The following is a 23,715-nucleotide window of genomic DNA, read 5'->3' as shown; positions in this document are numbered from 1 at the left end:
AATCACGGCTGTGCTTCGGGGATCACCGGTGGGCCCCCTGGGTGCACACATTCCCGCTTCTAGGGCTCTTTTAAAATGACTTCTTCAATAAATTTTAAACATACCAGAAATGTAATGAAGAATATGAAAAAGAAAAAAACAGCCTGCATTCCCAGAGATAATCATTGTTGCTAACACTTTGGCATGCACATTTCTGGGATTTTGTCCAAACACAGCTTTGCGGGCACGTTAGGTGCTTGATAACAGCGACAAATTCTGTATTCTGTTTTCCAATGGGCTTTTTTTCACTTTACAGTACTTTGTGAGCAACTCCACGTTGGTAAACATGCAAGCTACATTGTTGTAATGACTGCTTACTCATTAGAACTTATTTTTACTTAAGCAGTGACTGGGCATGTGGATTATTTCTTCTTCTGCACTCTGACTTTGTGAGCATACGTGCTTTGATGAGCATCCTTGTTGCTTCCCTGTCCAATTCGTTCCTCAAGCTAGATCCCTGAAAGCAGTACTGCCAGGTAAAGGCTTGGCACATGGTACGTGCAAATCTTGAGGTAGTGAAGTACTAGATTCCAGGTGAGCAAAGCTTTCTTAGAGAAGACACAGAAGGCACAATCCACAAACGAAAAATGGTAAATCGAACTTAAGTACAAAAATCAAATCAAAATTAAATAAAAAATTTTAAAAAGATGAATATTTCTGCTCAGTTGCAAGCACAATGCCCCCCGTTCACGTTGTCTTGTGTCAGAGAAAGGAATCCAAGTCTCCCCTGCTCCCACCCCTCCATCAACCCAGTACACTCCTGCCCATAGGTTCTTAGGGATTAAAATAGCTCAATTAAGTTATTGCTCCTTCACTATTATTAGAACCTTTAGAAGTTAAAGCCCAGTTAAGATTATTTAGATCACTGCATATATTTTAAGGACCCTTCAGTGGTGTACAAACTGTCTGGAAGAAATTCAGTTGTTGACAATGGAGAATGGCAAGCACCAGCCTTGGTCTTAAAGATCCTGTCTTTCAGGCAGAGGTGGTCTTTACTATGCCGTGAACCTTCATCCATATGATCTTTGTACCCCTGTGACTTCTGTGGCACCTCACTTTATTTATTTTCCAGTGGTCATCTTCTGGGGTCTCCAGTACAGTGTCACAGAATCAGCATAATTTAAAGACCTTCACTGGGCTCACTTGGACTGTTTGATCTGGAGCATTCACTTAGTCACTCATCGAAATGCTTAATTCATAAATCACTGCAGCCAGTATGGAAAACAGTACGGGGGTTCCTCAAAAAGTTAACAGCGGAGCCACCCTATGAACCAGAGGTCCCTCTTGTGGGTGTGTATCCCAAGGAAATGAAATCGGTATCTCAAAGGCATACACACAGCCCCATGGTCTCTGCGGCATTATTCACAATAGCCGAGACATGGAAACCACCGAGTGCGCATTGACCGATGAGTGGATAACAAAGATGTGAGACATGCATACACACACACACACACACACACACACACACACACACACGGGAATATGATATGTACGATAGCACTTGTGTGGAATCTAAAAAAGTCAAATTCGTAGAGACAGAGAGTAGAATGGAGGCTGCAGGCAGAACTCGGAGGTGTTGGTTATTGTACAAATGTCCAGCTAGAGGATGGGTAAGTTCTGGGACCCTAATGTGCACTACAGTTAGTAATACTGTATGATAGACTTCCAGGTTGCGGAGAGAGTATATCTTTTTTTTTTTTTTATGTTATGTTAATCCCCATACATTACATCATTAGTTTTTGATGTAGTGTTCCATGATTCATTGTTTGCATATAACACCCAGTGCTCCACGCAGAACGTGCCCTCTTTAATACCCATCACCGGGCTAACCCATCCCCCCACCCCCCTCCCCTCTAGAACCCTCAGTTTGTTTCTCAGAGTCCATCGTCAAGAGAGTAGATCTTAAATGTTGTTAGCACAAGAGAGGAATGGTGGTCATGTGATGTGGCGCTGGCCCTAGCTAATCCTTCGGTGAAGTGTATCAAGTCAACACATCGTACTCGTTAAGCTTACACAACATTAGATGTCAGTGATATCTCAATAAAGCTGGAAAAAGTGCTTAAATCTTAGTGAAGGTTTCTGCATGGTAAGATATATACATCACATAATTTGCCCTCTTAATCGTTTCTGGTGTGGAGTTCAGTGGCATCTGACACACTCGCGTTGTTGGGCCTCCACCTTCCGTCCCAGAGGTTTTTCAAATCGAAACTCTGTCCGCATCAAGCAACATTTCTGTTTCCCCTGTGCCCCACCCCCCGGGTAAGCCCCATCCTACTTTCTGTCTCTGTGAATTTGCGCACGCTAGGGACCTCACGGAACTGGAGTCAGAGTGTCTGTCCTCGCGCCACCGGCATCGTGTCTTCAAGGTTCATCCATTTTGGTGAATTCTTAATATGTTATTGTTTGCTTTTCATTTGATTCAATTATTTTTGAAGTTGGAACTTTATAGGTCTCTTCTCACATGACTGTATTTACCTTAACTCTGTGTGTGTGTGTTGACCCCATGGCTGCCCTTCTGTTCCTGTCCTCCCTTATACAGGACACAGTTAGTTCAGCTCATGGGAGAGCAGAGCCATTTGCTGAACGTAGATGCGTGTCTGTTCCGGTCCTGGTTCAGTCTGCTGCCTCTGAGCAACTTGGTTTCCTATATGAAGAACCTCATAGACCATCTGAGTCACTTCCCAGCTCGAATCCTGGACTGCCTTCTAGGGACTTGGTACCGGCTTCAAGGGTTTACAGAAGTCTTTGGCAAAAATCTGGAGGTCTGTTGTCTGTTGTCCGGAACAGGCTCTCGAGTCCTTGCTTAGCAACAGCAGATCAGAAACTAGACATTCAAGGCCTGTGATTCCTTTTTTTCTGAAATCCTGGCCGGGTGAAGCACTTTGAAACCAGAGACGTGGTGGGGTCGCTGTTTCTTAGGGCTACAGGGGTGCTCTGCTTCCCATTACTCTGGAGCGGGGGACCCAGGCGTTCAGGCCGTGTGTGTGTGTGTGTGTGTGTGTGTGTGTGTGTGTGTGTGTGTGTGTGTGTTGGGGCGGGGGTCCAGGCAGGGCCCACACAGCTGCTCTCTTCTTTCCCATTTCGTGGGGTGCAGAAAACAGTATAATCTTAAATCCTGAATTTTATTTGTGAAGGATGTAAGCTTGGTTCTTGAGCACCTTAAAAACTCATTTGTAGAAAGAAAAGAACCCATTGTTTTGCTGTATTTAGGTTGTTTGGTTTTTTTTTTTTTTCAGTTCTGTTTTCAGAAAGATGGTGGCGTTATGATTAACTCTTTCCTGTCTTTTCTCTTCACTGCCCTAGAACATTGAGGAAATTTTTCAAATGCTGTTGCACCTCCTGGATATTTATCAGGACAAGTAAGTAGAAATGTGAAAAGCAGCCTCTGTCTTGCACGAGGTTACCCACACACACACTGACTGGCAGTGCCTCCTATTTGCTGTTGAAATCAGAAGGTCCTCAAAATATATCCCACCTCCTTTTTGAGCTATTAACATCCTGGTTTTGTTTTGTCTTGTTTTAAGGGAAAATAATAGATATCAGCTGTTAAGATTTTGGTTTATTTCCATCTAGTCTTTTTTCCTATACATTTTCTTCCATTTATCTTTTAAATGATCACCATATTGCATATTCATGCTTGTGTTCTGCATTTCTTTAATGTTGGTCTCTGTATGTTTTTTGCAAGTCAGGTCGGTTGAAAATAAAAATCAACTGTAGCTTTACGTAGTTATCTGAAATCATTTGCTCCTACAGATTTGTATGACCTCTGACACCCCAAAGGAACACTATACAGCAAAATGCAGAACAACAGAAACCCACGCGTGGCTGATAGGTGTTTCCTGAGATTCTCGGGGCTTTACCCATATCACCTCCCCTGAATTTTTAGGGTGTTCAGGATGGCTGTGGGGGCATCAGATCTGTTAATGTCAAGCCCTGGTGGCTTCAAGGCCTCCCTGGGGTCCGTCACAGAAGCACCCCCACAGCGCCTTTCTCCCCACACCTGCCGCACCGCGTTCCGGTCAGCTCCCACCAGCTGGGGCCGTGTGCCAGCCAGGGAAGGCGAGACCTGGTCCCCACGCACAGTGCCCGTTCTAGCACTTTTCCCCTCCCCTCCCTCCCTCCCTCCCTGGATCTTTCTGAATTTTTTTCAGATTTATGTAGTATCTTAATCTTCAGTGATACACATCCCTAGCTGCTTTTTTTCAAATAAGGGGCTACACTTGGGAATAGTGTCACTTGCTTTTGTTAAAACAGTTCAGACCATGGAGACAAACCAAAAGGACTTCGTTTCTTTTCTGTCTCGGTCATAAGTTCAGGATCTATTGAAACGTCCCCGACGTTAGCCTGTATGGGATCAGAACCATGCCTTACTCGTAGGCATTTCGAAGGGAAGGAGCTTGTCAGGGATCATGGGTACGGTTTTCTCACATTTCCTAAATGACTTCAATGATCTCTCTTAACTCTTTGCGGGGTAGGATTCTTGAGGAGCCCTTGATACAGTCCTACTTGACTGTGTGCCTGAGACTTCATGAAACTATCTGCAGAATCACAAAAGACCAAAAGTTTTATGAGCTGCCTGCCTTATCTGCTGAGATTGTTTGCAGAATTATTACCCTTAAGCCTCTAGTGGTAAGTGGAACACACACACCATGTCGCACCCACAATAAGTATGGAATTTCAAGTGGCCTCAACTCAGAACGGAGATCAGCTGGTTTCTAGGATTGCTAAAGGGAGACAGAGTGGCTGATTCCGTCCTCAGATATTTGTTGGGCACCTGCCCCGTGCCCGGTTCTGTTCTGTGCATTGAGAATGTTTTGGTGAGCGAGTCTGCACGCTTGCCCTCCTAGGGCTTCTGTTGGAGGCAGAGAGGCAGTGCAGGGGTCAAAGTACAGAACATCAGATGAATGGGTTAATTAAAGAGCAGTGCAGGTGGCTGGGAAGTCAGGCAAGGTACCCACAATGTGTACCCGAAACGCGTGTCCATGCATGGTCGTTCCCACGTGACCTCATTTCCTGCACACTGTTCCTTAAATGCAGCAGCCGAGTCCACCTGTCCCAAGTGCACACCTCAGGGCCTTCCACACGGGTGCATGCCCTTGTGCTGCCCCCCGAATCAAGCTGCAGGGCGACCCGGGTGCCCTGTGCCCTCTCCCTCCACTCCCTCCGCACGCCTCCCAGTGGGAACCGCCTTCTGTCTCCTACCACCGAACCTGAGTTTTGCTTGTCTTTGAACTTCCTGCGCTTTGTGTCTGCTTGCTTCACCGAACACTGTGTCTCTGAGACTCATGCCCGTTGCTGCTCACGGCAGCACTGGCTTCTTCTTTTGTACTCTTTGCACGCTTGAGTTTATGGGCTTCAATTTGAAGATGATAGGAGATTTTATATTTACACTGACCAATTTTTTGTTAACTGTATTGCGATTCAGAACCGGGATGTTAGTGGTAGAAAAGAATTCAGTGTATGTTTTAACTTTATTCCTTTCACTTTTTCTTCTTTAAAATACAAAAAAAAAAATTAAGATAACTATTATTGGTAAGATGATTGCTTTTTATGAAGCAAGTGTCATTTAAACCATCACAGGCTGGTGCCCACTTCGAAATAAGCTGTGTTTAGGAAATCTGTCGGTTTTCTAGGGTATATTTTCCTGCAGAAAAGAAGTCTTAAATGTGGGTTGGAACCCCAGACCAGTGTAATCTACATCATGGTAAAAATACTCTACCCTTGCCATAAAAACAAAAAGGTTTGCAAAACTATAATTCAACAAAAGTGTATGATGAGTTTTCAACCAGCTTCTGGATAGGTCCTGACACAGAGGGTTAACGGGATTGGCAGAACACCAGATGGAGAAAAGCTAGAAGCCCACATGTGAGCCTTCCAGCTTAGATTCTCAGGCTTGGGCTGTTCACTTCTTGCCTGTCTCGGCCTGGCAGGGCTGTGCTGGGTGCAGGGACACCAGGATGGGGGTGACAAAGGCCTTCCTTTGCAGTGAGATCTCTGGAGGGGGTACCCAGTGAACACGTAACTGCAACACAGGAGACAGACAGTAAGCTGGAGTCAATAAGGTGCCCTGAGAACTGAGGGCAGGGCTTGCGTTCCTATGAAGAGGACACAGCCCTCACTGGGTCAGGGAGGAGGAACGTCGCCATTCCCGAGGGCCTGCAAGGAACGGAGTGTGGCAGGAAAGGAGCCAGGTCCAGACAAGGCCAGATCACAGGGAAGGCACACCATGCTAAAGCTTCTGGATTATTCTAGAAAGTGCTGTGCCATTCAGGGATTTACAACAAGGGCTGAGATGTCCAATTTTCAGCTGAGAACCATTGCCACCTCTTGCCATCCACTGATCCGGCATGCTGGCCAGGCACACCTCCAGCCACCCTCCCAAGCATCTGGTGCCCTCCTTATATTTAGGGACAGAGCCTCCTCCTGCCCCAGGCTGGGTTCCGTCCCCTTCGTGAGCCTTGGGAATACCTCGTACTTTCCCTACTTGGCACCTACCATGGTTAACGACCAGATGCCTGCCTGTCTGTGGATTGTTGCCCGCTCCCCTGCAGCATCAGCATGTGCTGGGCCACCAGGCAGGAGGGAGGGCATGTGGTGGTTCTCAGGGAGTGGAGTGTCCCTGGAGGGAGGAGTGGCAGCAGATCCCGTTGTGGGTCCTGACACTTCTAACCTGTGGGACTCCGTTGAAGAACACACGCTACCACAGAGCTGGGAAGACCCTCCCAGGGCCTCAGGGAGCAGCTGCCGCTGAGGTGGGGGGTTCTGACGCCTGCACTCATGCAACTGTGCTTCTGCTGCGGTGGGGAGGCATTGCCAGATCCCGTGGCCCCAGGGAACACGGATCTTCCAGAGGGAGAGAGGGAGTAGGGGAAGCCTCATGGGAAGAAAGCATGGACGGGAGGTGCCTTGGGTTTACCTCTGGCCCACGGCAGGCTGTTTCTGTGGCCAAGGAGCAGGGGTTTGCATGACACACTAGAAGGGGGGGTGTCTCTGAGCTGCTGGAGGCTCTGTGATTGGGGCGCATCCTTTCCCAGCCAGTCTGGAGGAGGTGGGCAGGCATGGTCTGGGCTGGCATGATCTGCTCGTTGGTAAGGCTGGGTCCCCTGTGCTGTCACTGTGCTGGGGCGGTTCACGGGGGTGGAAAGCTTGTCCTTCCCATCCCTCCCCCACTTTGCCTGAGCTGTCAGCTCCCAGAGCGAACCCAGAGTCCAAGAAAATTGAAGCGCCTTGAAATGCAGGCCCTGGTGAGGCGCACTCATGTGACTCACAGGTTGCTGTTCTCGAGCGCCCGCTGTGGATTGAGAAGGGAGAGTGTTGTCTCCAGAATAGTCTGAGTCACAGCTTGGGGACCATTATACCCCCCCCCCCTTCTCCTGCTGCAGCAGGATTCAGCCGAAGGGCCGAGAAAGGAAGCCGGGAAGATTTCTGTGCAAACAGTATTCCAGGGGACAGTCACCGGGACAAGAACTTGGCTTCAGGGCATTTTCCAGAAGCCCATCTTTTGGCACACCTACTTGTCACCTGTCATGTTCGGATACCAGGAGGAAATCAAGGTAAGCTCTGCTGGGCTCAGATGCTGGCCAAAGGGCTCCGAGCAGGGATGCAGCATGCTGGCCCTGGGCTGGTGCTCCATCTGCAGGATCAGAGAGCCCAGTGCCGGCCGCGCTGCCCGCAGGCCCCTATGACAGGCCTCGTGGGAAGTGCAGGGACACGGGGCCTTCGGGCTCTGTTTGAGCAAGGAAGGTGGGAGGTAGTTATGGCTGGAAATGTCAGAAAACAGTGGAGCCAAGAGGTACTTGAAGGGGAAACTGGGCAGAAGGGTTTCTAACGTCAGAGAGGGAAATCAGCCTCAGAAAGGCTGGGAGGTTTCTAGAACGAGGCTGGATGAGGTGTGGGGGGACAGGGGCCACTGTGGGGTCTGGCCCATGGGGGTCACCTAAGCGCGAGCGGACGAGTTGCTCGGAGACGGAGGGGTGGGAAAAGGGATGTGCTGAAGGCTGGGGGTGCTTTACGTCCTCTCCTGTTTTTTATCCTAATGCCTTAATGTCTTCTTCCTACAAGTTATGAAGGGTCTCCCACTCGAGCTTCCAGGGTGTTGGGGAGACCACGGAACCCACTTAAAATGATCTCCATGCTTGACATATTTTTGGCCATCCTGTTGATGTGCCACGTGACCCCTCTGGCTTTATGGGACTGGGTTAGGTCCTGCAGGGTTGTCTACACGTCCTCTCCGTTTCCTTTCTTGTTCCCCCGCAAAACTATAGAAGTGACTGCCACTGAGGAAAATGTCCGAAAGGAAAACATTGGCCAAGGAAAGCATATGATCCTCAGAGGCTGCAGGTTCTCCTGGCTGGTGGCCAGCGAGTCAGCAGTGTGTATGCAGCTGGTTCCATACTTCAATCCTGGAGCGATCCGTGGTTTTCCTTCCCGCGTCTGCCTGGGGTGATGCAACTAGTATCTGGCTCGTGGCTCATTTCCAGATTCTCCTCAGTCTCCTAATCAGACCTAGCCTCTACGTCAGTGCCCGTTTCCCATCAAGATAGAAAGTGGCTGCACATGTTGGTCCCTCGCACAGAATAGACTAGAATGTGGGCAAACCCCCCCCAAAAGGATAGAAAGTTGCAAGTTTCAGCTTGTGACTCTTAAGCATCAGAAAAGTCTTCTGTAATTGCTCTGTGAAATTTCAGACTAAGACTTAAACCCCACCAAAACAAAATGATTGAATTATTGAGTTATAATTGCTGAGTTATTAAATGTTATTTCAAGATTTCAAATGGTATAATCCCCCAAACATTAAGAATGAGTTCAGGATGGCTTTTGGTCCATTGACACGAGGATGATTTTCAGTTAAAAGCAGTAATAATGGTGAAATGATAATGTTAATTAAAATGTCATTGAGTGTCCCCTCTGAGGCTGGTGCTGCTGTCACCCGTCTCATGGAGGAGGCAACCACGGTTTGGGGAAATGGGGCAAACCCAGCCCCATCTTCAAGATGGACACAGCTGTGGAAAGTGATGAGCAACCCAGCCAAATGGCTCATTTTACCAGTTTCAACAGGATATCACCTTCCAGGGACACTTTAACGGGATGGTCATAAAATCACACAGCTGAGACCGTACAGGAACAGGGCTGATGACCCTCGCTATATCTCAGACTTGCCACTTCTCCACACGAAGGGGAAAAGATCACGAATCCAAATACTCAGAGCACAGAACTTCTGGCACTCACCCTGAGAGGGACCGAGGCTGAGATCAAAGTGAAGAAAATGCACATGAGTCTCAAACTATTTAGAAACTTCATGGTTGGTGGTGGAACAGACGTAGTAGTTCTGGAGCGATCTGTGTGTCCTGTTAAGACTGAGCAAATAGCACAGGAGTCAACACTGTTGGGAGCCGGAGTTCTTTCTCACCGTGGAGAAGGGAGATGCGGCAAAGGGCAAGGGGTCAGCGGTGTTGGTATGAACTCATGACCCAAAAAGCTGTAGTGGTTCCTAGCTCTCTCCACTGAAAGGCCTAAAAATCAGGACAGCGAGGCCCGGGAGCACAGTGGGAACCCCAGGCATGGCTGCTAAATACCAGCCCCATGAAGAAACCTGTGCTTCTGGAAGGACAGCAGGTTCCAGAGGCAGCAGGAAGAGTGCAGCGCCAGCCTGGGGCCAGTGGTTGGAACTGGAGTGATGGCGGCTGGCATCCTAGAGTAGACCCTGGGATGGAGATGAGCTGCACCTGTAGTTCATGCTGCTCTAGCAATGCCCGTTCCCTAGCTTCGATAGCCCTGCTGAGGCCAAGGAAGGCATGAACTTCAGGGGAAGTTGGGTTGAGCATACATGCGAACTGTCTTATCTTTGCAGGATTTCTACAAATTGAAAGTTATCCCACATGTTTAAAAAAGGACACAGAAGCTAGTCTGAAGGGACAATTAGCCAAATCTAGGACAATTTGATCATCCAAATGAGTAACACCATTACTGGATTACAAGTCATTGATACTTATTTATAGAAGAAAAGGAGGGGGAAAGAGAAAGGAAAGTTTTTTTTGTTTTTTGTTTTTTTAAGCAGGCTCCATGTCCAGTGTGGAGCCTGACTCAGACCTCGATCTCGTGACCCTGAGATCATGACCTGAGCCAAGATCAAGGGCCAGATGCTTAACCGACTTTTTTTTTTTCTTTTAATGAAGAATGCAGCTGGCTGGCTCAGTCCGTAGAGCAAGTCTCTACCTCAGCGTCGGGGGTTTAAGCCCCACAGTGGGCATGGAGCCTACTTAAAAAACAAAAGAAAACAAAAAACACCCTTCATTCTGTAACATGGCAGGAGTAATGGACGTAGGCAAGATTCTTCCGTGGGTGAACTCAGTGCATAGGAGTGTGGGGGAGCAGGATATCCAGCGTAGCCTGCCACAGATGACCATTTAATGCAAAGGAGAAAAGAAATCCGGCAGCCCTTGCTGTCAGCCCTGATGGGACAGGGGTCTCATGGCCTCCTTCTGCAAGTCTCTGATGCGACAGCACTCCCGAGGTCTCAGGCGAGCCGTGGGAAGGTGCTGACTCTCGACCCTGCGTGACCTACAAAAATACATTTTCAATGTGGCTCAACTTCATAGTGTTCCTGCCAAAAAAAATCAAATTTGGGTCTCCTCCCGGGAGAATTATGAGCCAGATCAGGTTGAGAGACAGTCTACAGGACAGCAGAGTGTGGACAGCGCCCCCATCAGAGGACTGGGTCCCACTGACATGAAGTGCCCTGAGTGTGACACGTGGATCATGATCATGCAGAAGGGCCACGGTGTTCGGAGATGCCTGCCCAAGTATTTCAGGGCCACATGGCGCAGTACCTGCAACTTCTCTTCCAGTGGTTCTGCAGAGAAAGTGCTTCTTATAGAGCGAGCACAAAAGAGAGGATGCAGCTGTTGAGTATTAACACCTGGGGAATCCAGTTGAAGAAATACGGATGTCCATGGACCATTCTTGTAACTGTTTTTCTATGTTCGAAGGTTTTTGAAATAAAGCAAGGGAGAGAAATACTTTCAGAATAAAAACCAGTTACACGGTAGAAGGACCATCCTGGTTGCCCGGTCCTGTCAGGGCCCTTCCTTCTCAAAGGCTGGGGTGGGTGGCTCTGACTCGCCACTGACAGTTCACCAGCGACAAAGGCTCAAAACCCAGGTGCCCATCGCCCCTGGAACTGCCATAATAGTCTTTCCTTTTTCATAGAATTCATCCTGGCACTTAGTTGTCATGTGGCTGTCACTGACATGTGGGCTTTGCAGGTCTGGAGACGGCTGGCGGAAATAAACTTCCCCGTGGAGTATGGCTGGAAGGAGTCCTTGATGGGGGACTTGGAAGGGAGAATCAAACAGGTACCAGAAGTCAGGGTGTTCTTTTCAGGGGGCACGTTGATGAATCCAGACCATCTGTAACAACCTACAGGTAGAAAGGTGCATTTGAATGGATAGCCCTAGTGTGCGCAGGGCACTGGGTCAGTATGACCTTGCATTTTTGATCCAGCCTTACTAGTTTGACCAAAGATGATATTCCAGTGAAGAAGAAGGGAACGGGGTCTTGCCACCAGGGAAACCCTAGGTATGGGGAGTAAAGCCCCCCATATGCAGTAGCTCCAAGCGGCTTGCTGGTGACAGAAGCCTTAACCCAGGGACAAATGAAAAGTGTTCTTCATTTTTAAAGCCTGCGACCCTAGGAAAATTAGGGTTTGTTTTTACATGATAGGCGATGTTTATATGTAACTATTAAATGATGCTTTTTAGGGAAGTAGAAACAAGGGGAAATCACTTACTTTTCAAAACTTACCTGTTTTTGCAAGCTGCGGGGACAGCCGCTTTTTCTGCAATGTAGGAAGGGAGATTCTGAATTGGGAGTCTTGTTCGTGTCATGGCTACAGTTAGAGGGGCCCCGCGGGGGACACGGTGAGTGCGGGGTGGAAGGTGGAATAATGGGGACCCGCTGCAGTGTGGGGAAAGTAGAGAATGATGTTCTCATTGCCCAGAGTGTTAGAGTGCAGCCCCCAAAGCGCTCACTGTCCTCGCAGGAGAAGCCTCTCGTCCAGATCTCCGCCTTCTGCAGCCCCTACTGGGACGCCACGGGCCTAGAAGACAGCGTGTCGAAATGCTTCGAGAAGTGTGTCATTGAAGCAGTGAGCTCCGCCTGCCAGGTGAACCACCCTCCCGCTCGGGAAACGCGTCTGGGTTCCCCGCCGTCTTCGGCCACCGCGAGCTGGGGGCCGGGCGCTGGGCCCCGCTGGTCCTGGGCCCCGCTGCCAGCGCAGGCGTGGGCACCCGCCATCCACCTCCCGGCCTAGGGGAAGGGTTCTGAAATTCGGTGTCCCTGACGGCCTCCCCGCGATGCCGCCCAGCTTCCTGCTGCGACAGGTGACGCGCCATCAATCCCAGCCGCTCGCGGGTGAGCGCGCAGGGAGCCAGCCAACGCGCCACTCCTGGGCGTGCGGGTCACTGCGGCTGGCTTGTGTTACCGCCGGCGCCATGCCGACGGAACATTTACGGAAGAAGAATGGACGAAGTTGAAAAGATTCCGTCAACTCACTTGCGGGGAGGGTCTTCTCTGCAAAGCCGGAAGCGAGTCTGCCGCACACGGCCTCTTGGGAACAGCTCCCAACTGTGCGTGTGTGCGCATGCGCGCGCCTGCGTAGGCATGCGTGTGTACGTGCGTGTGCGTACGTGCGCGCGCGCGCGGAAGTGCGTGCACGCACTGGTGCTCTGGGGTCTTCCGTATGGGAAATCCCGTGGTAACTGGTGGGAGTACTTTTACTTCTTTCTTTCCGATGCGGATGCGTGTGTATCTTGCTCTTGCTAATTGGTCTGATTCGAAGCGCGGGGCGGACGTCCTCGTCTGGCTCCCCATCTCAGGAGGATGCCCTCGGCCCTTCACCCCGAGCGCGTCGTTAGTTAGCCGGGGGCTTTTCACGCAAGCCCTTCGTCAGGTCGAGGATGCGCCTCCTGTTCCTGCTTCGTTGGGAGATTGCACTCCAGATGGCATGGGGCGTTGTGTGAAAGGTTTCTGCGTCTCTGGAGACGAGCCTGTGATTGCCCTACCCCCTCCCTTCTCCCTAGATACGATGTATCACGTTAATTTTTTTTTTTTTTAAGATTTTGTTAATTCATTTCCGAGAGAGAGAGAAAGAGAGAGGGAGAGCACGAGCAGGGGGAGGGGCAGAGGCAGAGGGAGAAGCAGGCTCCCCGCCGAGCAGGGAGCCCGGTGCGGGGCTCGATCCCAGGACCCCGGGACCATGACCTGGGCTGAAGCGGACTCTTAACGACTGAGCCACCCGCGCCCCATGTTAACGGGTTCTTTATGTTAAACCAACTTTGCCTCCTGGGGATAAATCCCACTTGGTCACGGTGTATGGTCCTCCTTATAAGTATCTCTTATAAACTAACCCTATTTTTTTTTTTTTTTTACAAGTTACCAAAACTTTTTGTACAAACTTTGAACCTAAAGAAGGGGGGAGGATGTTTTATCTCTTGGTGGAGAATTGAAATATATGTGCTGTGTGTAGGCAGGCTTTAAAAGAAGGACAGTTTAGGGTTAGGGTTTATGACAGAGTGTGTGTGTACCAATGGTTTACACATATCATTATGGTTGGTGTTTTTCATGGTAAGTCCAGGAAAAACAGAAAGTGACGGTGAGCCGGAAGGAGAGGGGCTGTGGCCTGCAGGCGTGTCTGTGTCCGTGCGCGCCTGTTTCCACACCTGTGTGTACGTGTGCACATCTCCATGTCTCTGCTACCCGTCACATATGAGGAGTCAGCACACAGGGAAACAGGAATGTCTTGGAAAAAGTGAAGTATTTTATTCTCTTGCTTTTTTTTGAGACTCTGTTAAACTATTCACGGAGGATTTCTGGAGTGCTATTGGATGAGAGATTTATTATGTTATTCAAAAGCAAACAAATAAAAAAAAAAACCCTCCATTTCTCTCTCTTTGTTCATTATCTTATAGTCTCAGACCAGTATTCTTGGGGGAATCTCTTCTCATGACCTGCGGAAATTTGGCACTCTTGTGTCGGCTGTGATCACTAAGTCCTGGCCGAGAAACAACGGGGAGGCCATGGATGACCTGGATGAGGTTTTAAAGCACCTGCTCACATGGCCGGACATGAAGCATCTCTTCAAGTTGTGCAGTACGTCTGTGTGGGGTGCTGGGAATGCTTGCTCTGTCCGCTTGTGTCTGCCCGACCCCCCGGGGGAGGGGGGCAGACTATGACCTGATACTCGGTTAGGATGTGTTGATGTTCGACAAAGGAAGCAGACCGGGTGGAGGAACCCAGGGGGATTCAGAATATCCTACACTCTGAATAAGAACTAACCCCAGGGGCGCCTGGGGGGCTCAGTCGTTAAGCGTCTGCCTTCAGCGCAGGTCATGATCCCAGGGTCCTGGGATCGAGCCCCGCATCGGGCTCCCTGCTCGGTGGGAAGCCTGCTTCTCCCTCTCCCACTCCCCCTGCTTGTGTTCCCTCTCTCGCTGTCTCTCTCTGTCAAATAAATAAATAAATACCCCGAAAGCCACCCTTCCCTGAATGCTGGCCATGCCCCAGCTACCATGCCGACATGGGTTCCCTGACACAGTCCTGGAAGATCTCCGTTCTTCAGATGGGGGTGTAATGTGACTTACCCAAGGTCTCAGGGATAAGTATCAAGGACTAAAATTCAAACCCACGCGTGTCTGGCTGTAGAAACCCCTCTCTGTTAGTCTGAGATCAGCATCAACGTCCGATCCTATATTGTCGACTTTTGACCAAAGACTAAGTACCATCTGTTTCTTCTGCCCCTACCCCCGCATCCCCTGAGTATTTTGTGATCAAAGAGGGGGAGATAGGTATTGCCCCCAAAACATCACATTACAGTTTGTAAGTTGTCAGATTCAGATTTAGTGGGAAAGCACTGGATTTAGAACTAAAAATCCCAGTGAGATGATTTGGAGTCTCTCTTCCATCAGATGACAGGGACAGCCAAAAAAAAGCTGAGTTCCTTGCATGTGGGTGTGGTGGGGATAAAGTAAGATCATGGATGTGGGATTTTAATGTACATTATTGAAAGCTACCCACTTGAAAAGGTTACGTTTATGTTTTTTTAAAAATTAATAGACACTTTTTGAGCAGCTGTAAGTTTACAGGAAAATTGAGCAGAATGTACAGAGTTCACATATTTGTACCTCCCTGCCCCCGACACAGTTTTTCCTGCTATTAATGTCTTATTGTGATGTGGGATATTGGTTATAACTGAGGAGCCAATATTGACACAATTATTAACTAAAGTCCACAATTTGCCTTAGGGTTCACGGTTGGTGTTGTATACTCCGTGGTTTTGGACAAATGTACAATGTGTGTCCACCAGTATGATATCCTACAGAATAGTCTCACTGCCCTAAAAATGCCCCGCGCTCCCCCACGCCTCCCTGTGGCTCTGCCTTTCTCAGAATGTCCTCCAGTTGGAGTCGTACAGTCTCTGGCCTCTTCAGATGGGCTTCTTTCAGTTAGTGATGTGCATTTAAGTTTCCTCCATGTCTTTTTGTGCTCAAAGCACCTTTGTTTTTATCACCAAATAATATTCCATTGTCTGGATGGACCACAGTTTGTCCATTCACCCACTGAAGGACATATCGGTGCTTCCAGGAATTTGCAATTATGAACAAAGCTGCTGCATGTGCTTTTAATGGCACAGAGAAATCTGCTCTTCTCATCATGCCGTACAACCCTAAAATTACTCGGAGGGAAAGCTTCTGGTGGTTGAACTCAATATATTTAAAAACTCTGTCCTCTAGATTGATCTTAAAATTCAAATTCAAAATTTTGCCAGAGAGCCAAGATGTGTAGAGAATCAAACACTCACATTGATGTTTCTCTGTTTCCATGTGCTGTGAAAACGCCCCCTTAAAACAATCTGGGTCACCCTCGCGGGGTTCGAGTGCAGCCACTCTTCCCCTGCACAGATTCTCCAGATGGGGGCATGCAGAGGAGACAAAGTGGTTTAAGAATGATATTCAGCATGCTGAGCGGGGCCCAGGTTTTAAAACCCCGAGCAACGTGGCTCTCCTGGCTGATTCCCGCCATGGGAGGAGTCCTCTTCATTAACAAGGTCATTGGGAAGCCTTCCAGGCAAAAGCAGAATCGAATGAAGGGAGAAGCACATCTGGAGACACGGAGTGACCTTCACTTGTCTTGTGTGGAAGTGGGGGCAGAACAATGAGGCTGCTGGGGACCCCCATGCTTCTCGGAGTTGGGGGGAGAAGTGGACACCCACTGTTTTAACTCTGTTCTCCACCTGATCAGGAACCAATGAGAAGATATTAGCCAGTGTTACCGAGGACAGCAGGAGGCTGTTGGCTATCGCCGACTCTGTGTTCACGAAAGTCAGTGAGGACCTCCTGAATGGCACCATTTTAGTTGGTCAACTGGAGCTCCTCACGAAGTGCACAGATCGGTTTCTGGACATCTGGCAGATAAGTAAGTATCCGAGTGGGGTCTGAGCTTCAGGTTAGTGGGCAATGACTGCACTTGCCCGTGTATTTTGTAGAGGGGAGACCTTCGTCATCTTTACGATGAGTGGCTCTTCCTGTCAGTAAATGGAGAGGGGATGGTTTCCAATCCTCCGGAAAACAGTGGGAAAGTGATAAAATGGTGACCCAGTAAGACCCGCTCTGTCTCCACGCGGCCGAGCGCGTAGGCAACTTGCCCGTGAGGCTGTGCACACAGCCCCCTTGTCCCTCCCCGTAGCCATGAACGTGGAGCATCTTCAAAGGGATGTGGAGGAGGAGACAGTTGCACGGAAAAGGCTCTGCTTGTTTGTTCTACTGGGTCCCTTTTTTCTTCCAGAGAGAAAAGATCTTTTACTCCAAGAGAAGCACAATATGAAGGAAGTGCTGGACTGGAGAAAGGATGAGCTGAAATTTCTGAAGAGAGAGAAGACATGTGTGGACAGTCTCCTGAGGTTGTGTGAGAAGGTGAAACATCTGATAAAAGGTGATACTCCTAAGAGTTAACACGAACGACATTGAGGGGGCCCCAGGAGAGAAGGGTCAGAGGAGCAGACAGTGAACACAAGTCACACGGCAGCCTCGGGGGAGGCAAGTCACACGCACCTCCTTATTCTTTTTGGTATTTATCCCCATGCCCCTGCATGGCGCACTTAGACATCCCCTTCACCGTTCAGGCTGAAGCATCAGCCCCCGTGGAACTTGAGGGCTGGGTCTCTGTTTCTCCAGGCCCCGCACACACACGCACCCCTTCCAGCCTCTCTCCATTCCCAGTCCTGTCAGGGTTTCAATCAGATCACCATTCAGGGTTCTGTGATTACGTCTGTGTACATACACCGTTCACAGCCAAGCCGTGAAATAGACCATCATTGTTTTATGTTTCTTGCTCCAGCTTATTTGTCTCTGGAATTAAAATTCTCTTCTTCAGCCTTTCGAGCCAGGCCTCCTCACTTCCTCACCAGCTCCCTACCTCCAGCAGCTGTACGATCAGTGTGTATGCTTCTGGGAATCCTGTGGCAGGAGCCTGGCTGACTCCCAGTCTCCCTGCTGTGGGCTGGGGTTCCACGCCCTGGGGCCCAGCTTGGCCTGGGCCACTGCTGCACATCTGCTTTTCAACTCCTGCCCCCCCGCCCCGCCCTTTTCTGCTCCTCCCAGCCCAGCTGGCTTATGACTTTTCCAAGACCATGTCTGTTCTGGCCCTGGAGTGCGGGATATGGGGAGGGAGTGAAGCAGGCAGTGTCCATGCTGTCATCCCTGCCCAGAAGTGACCGTGCTTGATTTGTTGTGAAAATTCATGAACGAGCTGGGAGTTGGGTGGGGGCTGGCAGGGAGACAAATGGGTTCTTAGTGAGGAAAAATGCCAGCAAGTGTGTTCACGTGAGTTTTCTTATGAGCAGCAAGGACAGTAGGTATGCAGAAAATAAAATACAATGGTGTGGCCAGTAGAGGTTTGACTTCTGATGTTCCTTTATGGTTTCAAAGTGGATGTGGAAGAGATGGCAGAAAGACACTTGGAAGATCTTGGCAGTAAAAAACTGAGTGACGCCGTGACAGTGAGGTTGTCACCCAGCTCCCCGGATGTGAAGAGGACAACGCATTACAACCTGAGCCCCCAAGTCCAAGAGATGGCCAAAAAGATGGAGCAGCTAAAGGAGAGCCACATCTTCCAGGTCTTCTGGGAAGACGCTGCAGAAATGCTGAGTGGGTCTGAGGAAGACCTGGAAAGGCAGATTCTTCAGCCTGAGGAGGCCTATAGATATCTGTTTCTCCCTTGTTTCAAGAAGTTTATGAAACTATATGAGGATCTGAGGTCAGGAGAGATCACCTTTCAGGAGGTTGACACCACCTTCAAGGACTTTGTGAATAAATACAGCCACCTCGACACCGACCTCCGTCTTATGTGTGTCCTGGACCCCAGCGACCAACAGGACTGGATCAAGGATCGCGTTGGGCAGATCAGGGAGTACCATCACCTGAACCAGGCTGTCAGCTCAGCCAAGGTCATCTTGAAGGTCAAGGAGAATTTGGGCCTGACCGGTGACTTTGGTGTTCTGCACACTTTGTTAAACTTTGTAAGTTATTTGCCGGGGACCCGTGGGGTGGGGGTGGGGGGCTCCCATGGGCTCTCCGGGTTCTGGAAGCCGGACAGGATGGTTTCACAGCTTCCCCCAGGAGTTCTTGTTGCATCTCACTGGATGCCTGATCATGCCATGGGCTTCGTTTCTACCTGTTTATAAGCAGCGTGCACACTCCTGGCAAGTGAACATTTTCTCAGGTGGCCATGAGGGACAAGAATTTGGGAATGTGCAGTGACCCTCTTCCGGTAGCCAAGGATTTGGAACCAGTCATCTGGTCTCATCAGGTTAGAGAGAGGCTGGAGAGGCAAGAGCTGGGTTTGTTTCGCCCCCTCTGTGTTCACATCTGCTAGTGCTGGCAAGGGGTGGCGCATGGTAAGCCGCCTCTGCTATGGTGAAGAAGCAGGGGCTTTGCTTTGTGTTCCTTCAGGTGAGGATTTACAAGGTGTCCCATGATCTATGTTATGATGTAGATGTGAAGATGGTGAAAATTTAGCACAAAATTTGGAATTATGCACACCTAGGCTTAGATCCCAGCAGCATGTTCTCAAGCAGGTCACTGCTCTGGGCCTCCACTTCTTTACCCATAAAATAGGAAAAGTAACAATATGCACCTGGCAGAGTTCTTGCGTAAGTTGCTTCGCCGACTGCGAGGTATGGAGGAATAGTAGCTACTGTGGATCGATGGGGAGACAGCAGTGGGGGCTCTAGCGTCCCAACTCGCGGTCAGGAGCTTCGTGCACCTGCCTTCAGCTGCTGCAAGTCCAGGAAGGATGGTTCGGGGTCTTTGGGATGGTCAGTGCCACTGCTTGGACTCCAGAGTTCCAGGTAACCAGGTCCAGCCCACAGCAGAGCTCTGTCTTGCAGACTGACAACTTTGACACATATCGGCATGAGAAGCTGGAGCGGATCAGCAAGCAGCTTATCCATGCCAAAAAGCTGCTGCAGGACATCAGTGAGACCCGGTCCCAGTGTCTGAGTGAGCTGTCCCTGAGCAAGGAGTTCATCAGCTGGGTCCGGGAGGCTCTCGGAGGTACAGCCGGTCATTGAGGTTGCTGGGAGTCGGGAGAGAGTGTTGAGATGGCTCACGGGGGGTTTCATAAACTTACAGGCAGTCCCTCTCCTTGATCATGTGCTGTGTAAAGAACAGACATGCTGTCTGCATCCCTTCCGTAGATGTGCAGTGTGTGCCTCCTCGATTGTTGGTAGAATATGCGTCGGGGCAGTATTTCATCTGTTCCGGCATAAAAACTTTCCTTGGCTACTTTTTGCCCCCACTCTGGAGGCTTGCTGTGAACAGTTGGGTATCATTTTCTTAACAAATCTTGTCCCCTTTAGCTTTTTTCTCTGGCTGATTTTAACTAAAAAGTAAGGTAAGCTCTTATCCACAGAAGAGATTTCATTACATCAGCTCATCAGTGTTATGTGCACTTCTTTTTTTGGCCAAGAGCTCGGGAGCCTTTTTTGTCCTGTGGTTTAGGTGCCTCTGGCAAAGGGGTTGCACGGTGGGGAGGAGAGGTAAGGAAGACAGGTGGAGGAAGAAGGAAAGGGGCGGCAGCTGTACTGGTATGCAGGGAGAGGGTGCTGTCTCTCATCTGGATGCTCGGTACTTTCAGCTGTGGGCTCCTCGGCCCTCTTTGACGCACATCCTTTGATTAGTAAGTAGCCCAAAGAGAATTATCTCCATTTTTTTTGTAGTTAATGTCAACATAGTATTTACCAGCTGAGCCCATTTCTTTTTGTATTTAACAGCGATGTTGTGTGGACTATACACGACAAAGTGCATGGAAGGCTTGTGCCATGTCTGGATGTTTCTGTTGCTTTGTTGGCCTTTGCCAGTGGTGTCAACATCAACAGCAAAAGAAACACGGCCCCAGATTTGTACTAAAAGCAGAAAGTGGATCAGACCCTACAAATCCATCACTATCCATTTATAGCCTAAGTGTTCTTGTTTGAGGTCTGAGTGCGGGATCGTCCTGGAGCCCCCAGGCGCTCACCTGTCTCTCCTCGCCCCAAGGCATCAACGAGCTGAAGGTATTTGTGGACCTGGCCTCTATCTCCGCTGGGGAGAATGACATCGACGTGGACCGGGTGGCCTGTTTCCACGATGCCGTGCAGGGCTACGCGTCGCTGCTGTATAAGCTGGATGCGAGTGCAGGATTTGACGAGTTCATGATGCATCTCAAAGAACTGTGGAAGGCTCTGGAGAATGACCTGCACCTGCCCCGTAAACTGGTAAGTCTTCCTTCTGGCTTCATCCGACCAAGCACACAAAGCTGCATACCGGGTTGTTCGACATCACGAGGGGCAGGACTACAAGTCACCCCACCTGTGTGGCACATGTTAAAATGATGTTTAAAACCAGTTTTCCTTCATATGTGGAAATGCTTTCTTTCCCTTGTTACGTTAGAAAGTAGGATTCAAAATTTCACATAAATAAGAGCAATTTCCACTGTGCAAACCACACATGGAACAAAGACTAACGTATGACCAGTGTTTTTTTCTGAATGGTGGTGTTACTGAATTCTGTATATTTCTTGGTACTTTCCATGTTTTCCACAATTGGTATAAATTAAATTTCTTTAAATAATCTCTACACCCAACATGGGGCTTGAACTCAGGACCCTGGGATCAAGAATTGCATGCTCCATAGACTGAGCCAGCCAGGCACCACTGTAAATTAATTTTCTTTTTTAATTTTATTTTATGTTATGTTAGTCACCATACAATACATCATCAGTTTTTGATGTAGTGATCCACGCTTCACCGTTCTCGTACAACACCCAGTGCTCCATGCAGTATGTGCCCTCCCCAATACCCATCACCAGGCTAACCCATCTCCCCACCCCCCTCCCCTCTAGAACCCTCAGTTTGTTTCTCAGAGTCCATAGTCTCTCATGGTTCGTCTCTCCAACCGATTTCCCCCACTTCATTTTTCCCTTCCTTCTCCTAATGTCCTCCATGCTCTTCCTTATGTTCCACAAATAAGTGAAACCATATGATAATTGACTTTCTCTGCTTGACTTATTTCACTGAGCATAATCTGCTCCAGTCCCATCCACGTTGATGTAAAAGTCGGGTATTCATCCTTTCTGATGGCTGGGTAATATTCCATTGTAGATATGGACCACATCTTCTTTATCCATTTGTAAATTTTTTAAATATTTATTTATCTGACAGAGAGAGACACAGCGAGAGACAGAACATAAGCAGGGGGAGTGGGAGAGGGAGGAGCAAGCTTCCTGCGGAGCAGGGAGCCCGACGCGGGGCTCGATCCCAGGACCCTGGGATCATGACCCGAGCCGAAGGCTCAACGACTGAGCCCCCCAGGCGCCCCTATCTATTTGTAAATTAATTTTTTATCAGAAAAATGAATGAACATGTTAGTTTGAGTCAACCATTTGCACCGGGGTCCGAGCAGACCCATCCTGTGCCACGCGGCCCATGCACAGCGGCAATGTCCTCCAGACCCACCGGAGGGCGGGGGAGGAAAGAAGCAAAAGAACCAGGTAGAGGTGGTTCCGTTTCCGCTGCTGGAAGCTTATGTCCAAACAAAAAGTCTTTGTTGTAGTTTCTCCAGGTGCTTCCTTTGGGCTTGGGGTCCCCAGAAGCACACTTAGAATGTAAGGCCGCACTGCCCTGCTCTGTCCAGCATTACCCCTGCCTGGGGGCCTGGGAGCGCAAAGCCCTCCCACTGTTCCGTCTACGTGCCCCCATGTGCTTGCCAGGGCAGTGGCCACTGGGAGGGACACAGACAGCCCATTACATAAAGAGCAACACTGTGGGACAGCGACTGAGGGATAAACGAGAGGGCAGTGGGTGAGGAAGGCCTCCCCTGCGGGCAGGAGATGGGGACGGGGGGCTTGCCCCGTGGGAGCAGAGACGGAGTAGCCATAGGAAGAAGAGAAGGAAGGTTGCTCACACCGTGGCCTGTTTCCCCTCCTGTCCCAACAGCGTGACTCTGCCAGGAACTTGGAGTGGCTAAAAACTGTGAAGGAAAGTCACGGGTCAGTAGAACTCTCTTCCCTGTCATTGGCAACGGCCATCAATGACAGAGGCATCTATGTGATCCGTGCCCCCACGGATGGCCAAAAGGTGAGCCTCCCTGCCTCCCGGCACAGCTGGCAGCGGTATGTGCAGGCTGCTGCAGAGTGGGGTGGGGGTGGGGCTCTGTCTCCAGAAAAACGACCTCTGAGCATACACAGTTCCACAGATCTCCCCAGACACGGTTCTGCAGTTGCTCCTGCCCGAGAGCCATGGAGGCCATGAGGAGGTGCGAGTCTACTGTTTGGAAGACCTCAAGGAGCTTTTGAACAAATTGATGCTGATGTCTGGCAAGAAAGATCACAGCAACGTTCAAGTAGAGGTATTTTCCAAGGTGAGAACTTGCGATGACATTGGGGCCAAGCAGATGTCCTGAGCTCATGTTTGGGCAGAGGACTCTCACTGCCCGGTAACCAGAGAAAGTCAGAAGGGTTTGCGTTTGGATTAGTTGATAGGAAGCACTCTGCTTTAAGTCCATGGAGCAGGGGGCCAGCAGGTCTGCGGTCCTCCAGTTCCTGACCCCAGGAGACATCTGAGCTCCAACAGGCCCTTTGGTAGTAGTCCCTTCTTAAGATGCACAGACCGAATTGTCCTCAGTCCTCTGAATCACAGAGGAGATAACCCCATGGGCAGGTCTTAGAAAGAGACTCCTCTTGCTTCGCTCACTCTGTAAATCAGCAGGAACCTGCAAAGACTGAAAGATTTACATAGTCATTTTTCATTGAAATCAAAAGTGACCATGTTGATAAAGGAATATCCATTTATGACGTAACAGTCTCTGGACTTTCTTATGAGTTTTTTCTTTCAAGGTCGTTTGTACTTTATGTACTTTATGACGACATCCTTTAGCCTTACCAGAGAGTCCTGTGGGAGGCTGATGATGTAAATGGGGAAATAAGGCCTCTGTGATTACCCTGTGTGCTCAAGGCCACACAGGGAACCAGTGGAAAGACATGAACCCAAGTACTTCAAGTTATATCTGCTTCATGTCATTCTGGATGATTGTATGAACTCTGGCGCAGCTCTGTGATATCTGCCTCCTGGTTCCATTTGCCACA

General features: G+C 49.4%; 1 protein-coding gene across 3 annotated transcripts in view; it reads left to right on the top strand.

The window, feature by feature from the left end:
• RNF213 (ring finger protein 213) overlaps positions 1-23,715 on the top strand; it is a 101,854-nt gene that overhangs the window by 26,354 nt on the left and 51,785 nt on the right. For 2 of the 3 annotated variants that reach the window (XM_088028094.1, XM_028112522.2), the window contains 14 exons: positions 2,579-2,801; positions 3,343-3,398; positions 4,515-4,668; positions 7,422-7,592; positions 11,304-11,393; positions 12,080-12,202; positions 14,007-14,187; positions 16,336-16,509; positions 16,879-17,025; positions 18,021-18,610; positions 19,481-19,646; positions 20,631-20,848; positions 22,568-22,708; positions 22,827-22,991. In XM_088028094.1, coding sequence (XP_087884220.1) covers positions 2,579-2,801; positions 3,343-3,398; positions 4,515-4,668; positions 7,422-7,592; positions 11,304-11,393; positions 12,080-12,202; positions 14,007-14,187; positions 16,336-16,509; positions 16,879-17,025; positions 18,021-18,610; positions 19,481-19,646; positions 20,631-20,848; positions 22,568-22,708; positions 22,827-22,991 — 2,599 coding nt within the window. The remainder of the gene's footprint in view (positions 1-2,578; positions 2,802-3,342; positions 3,399-4,514; positions 4,669-7,421; positions 7,593-11,303; positions 11,394-12,079; positions 12,203-14,006; positions 14,188-16,335; positions 16,510-16,878; positions 17,026-18,020; positions 18,611-19,480; positions 19,647-20,630; positions 20,849-22,567; positions 22,709-22,826; positions 22,992-23,715) is intronic. The other variant, XM_028112521.2, reaches the window with a different exon arrangement.

The sequence above is a fragment of the Eumetopias jubatus genome, unplaced genomic scaffold (genome assembly GCF_037043125.1).
Source record: "Eumetopias jubatus isolate StellerSeaLion01/CBP00866 unplaced genomic scaffold, mEumJub1_p1.0 scaffold_10, whole genome shotgun sequence".
Taxonomy (NCBI): domain Eukaryota; kingdom Metazoa; phylum Chordata; class Mammalia; order Carnivora; family Otariidae; genus Eumetopias; species Eumetopias jubatus.
Note: the sequence above shows the minus strand (reverse complement) of the source record. Positions and strands in the feature narration are given on the sequence as shown.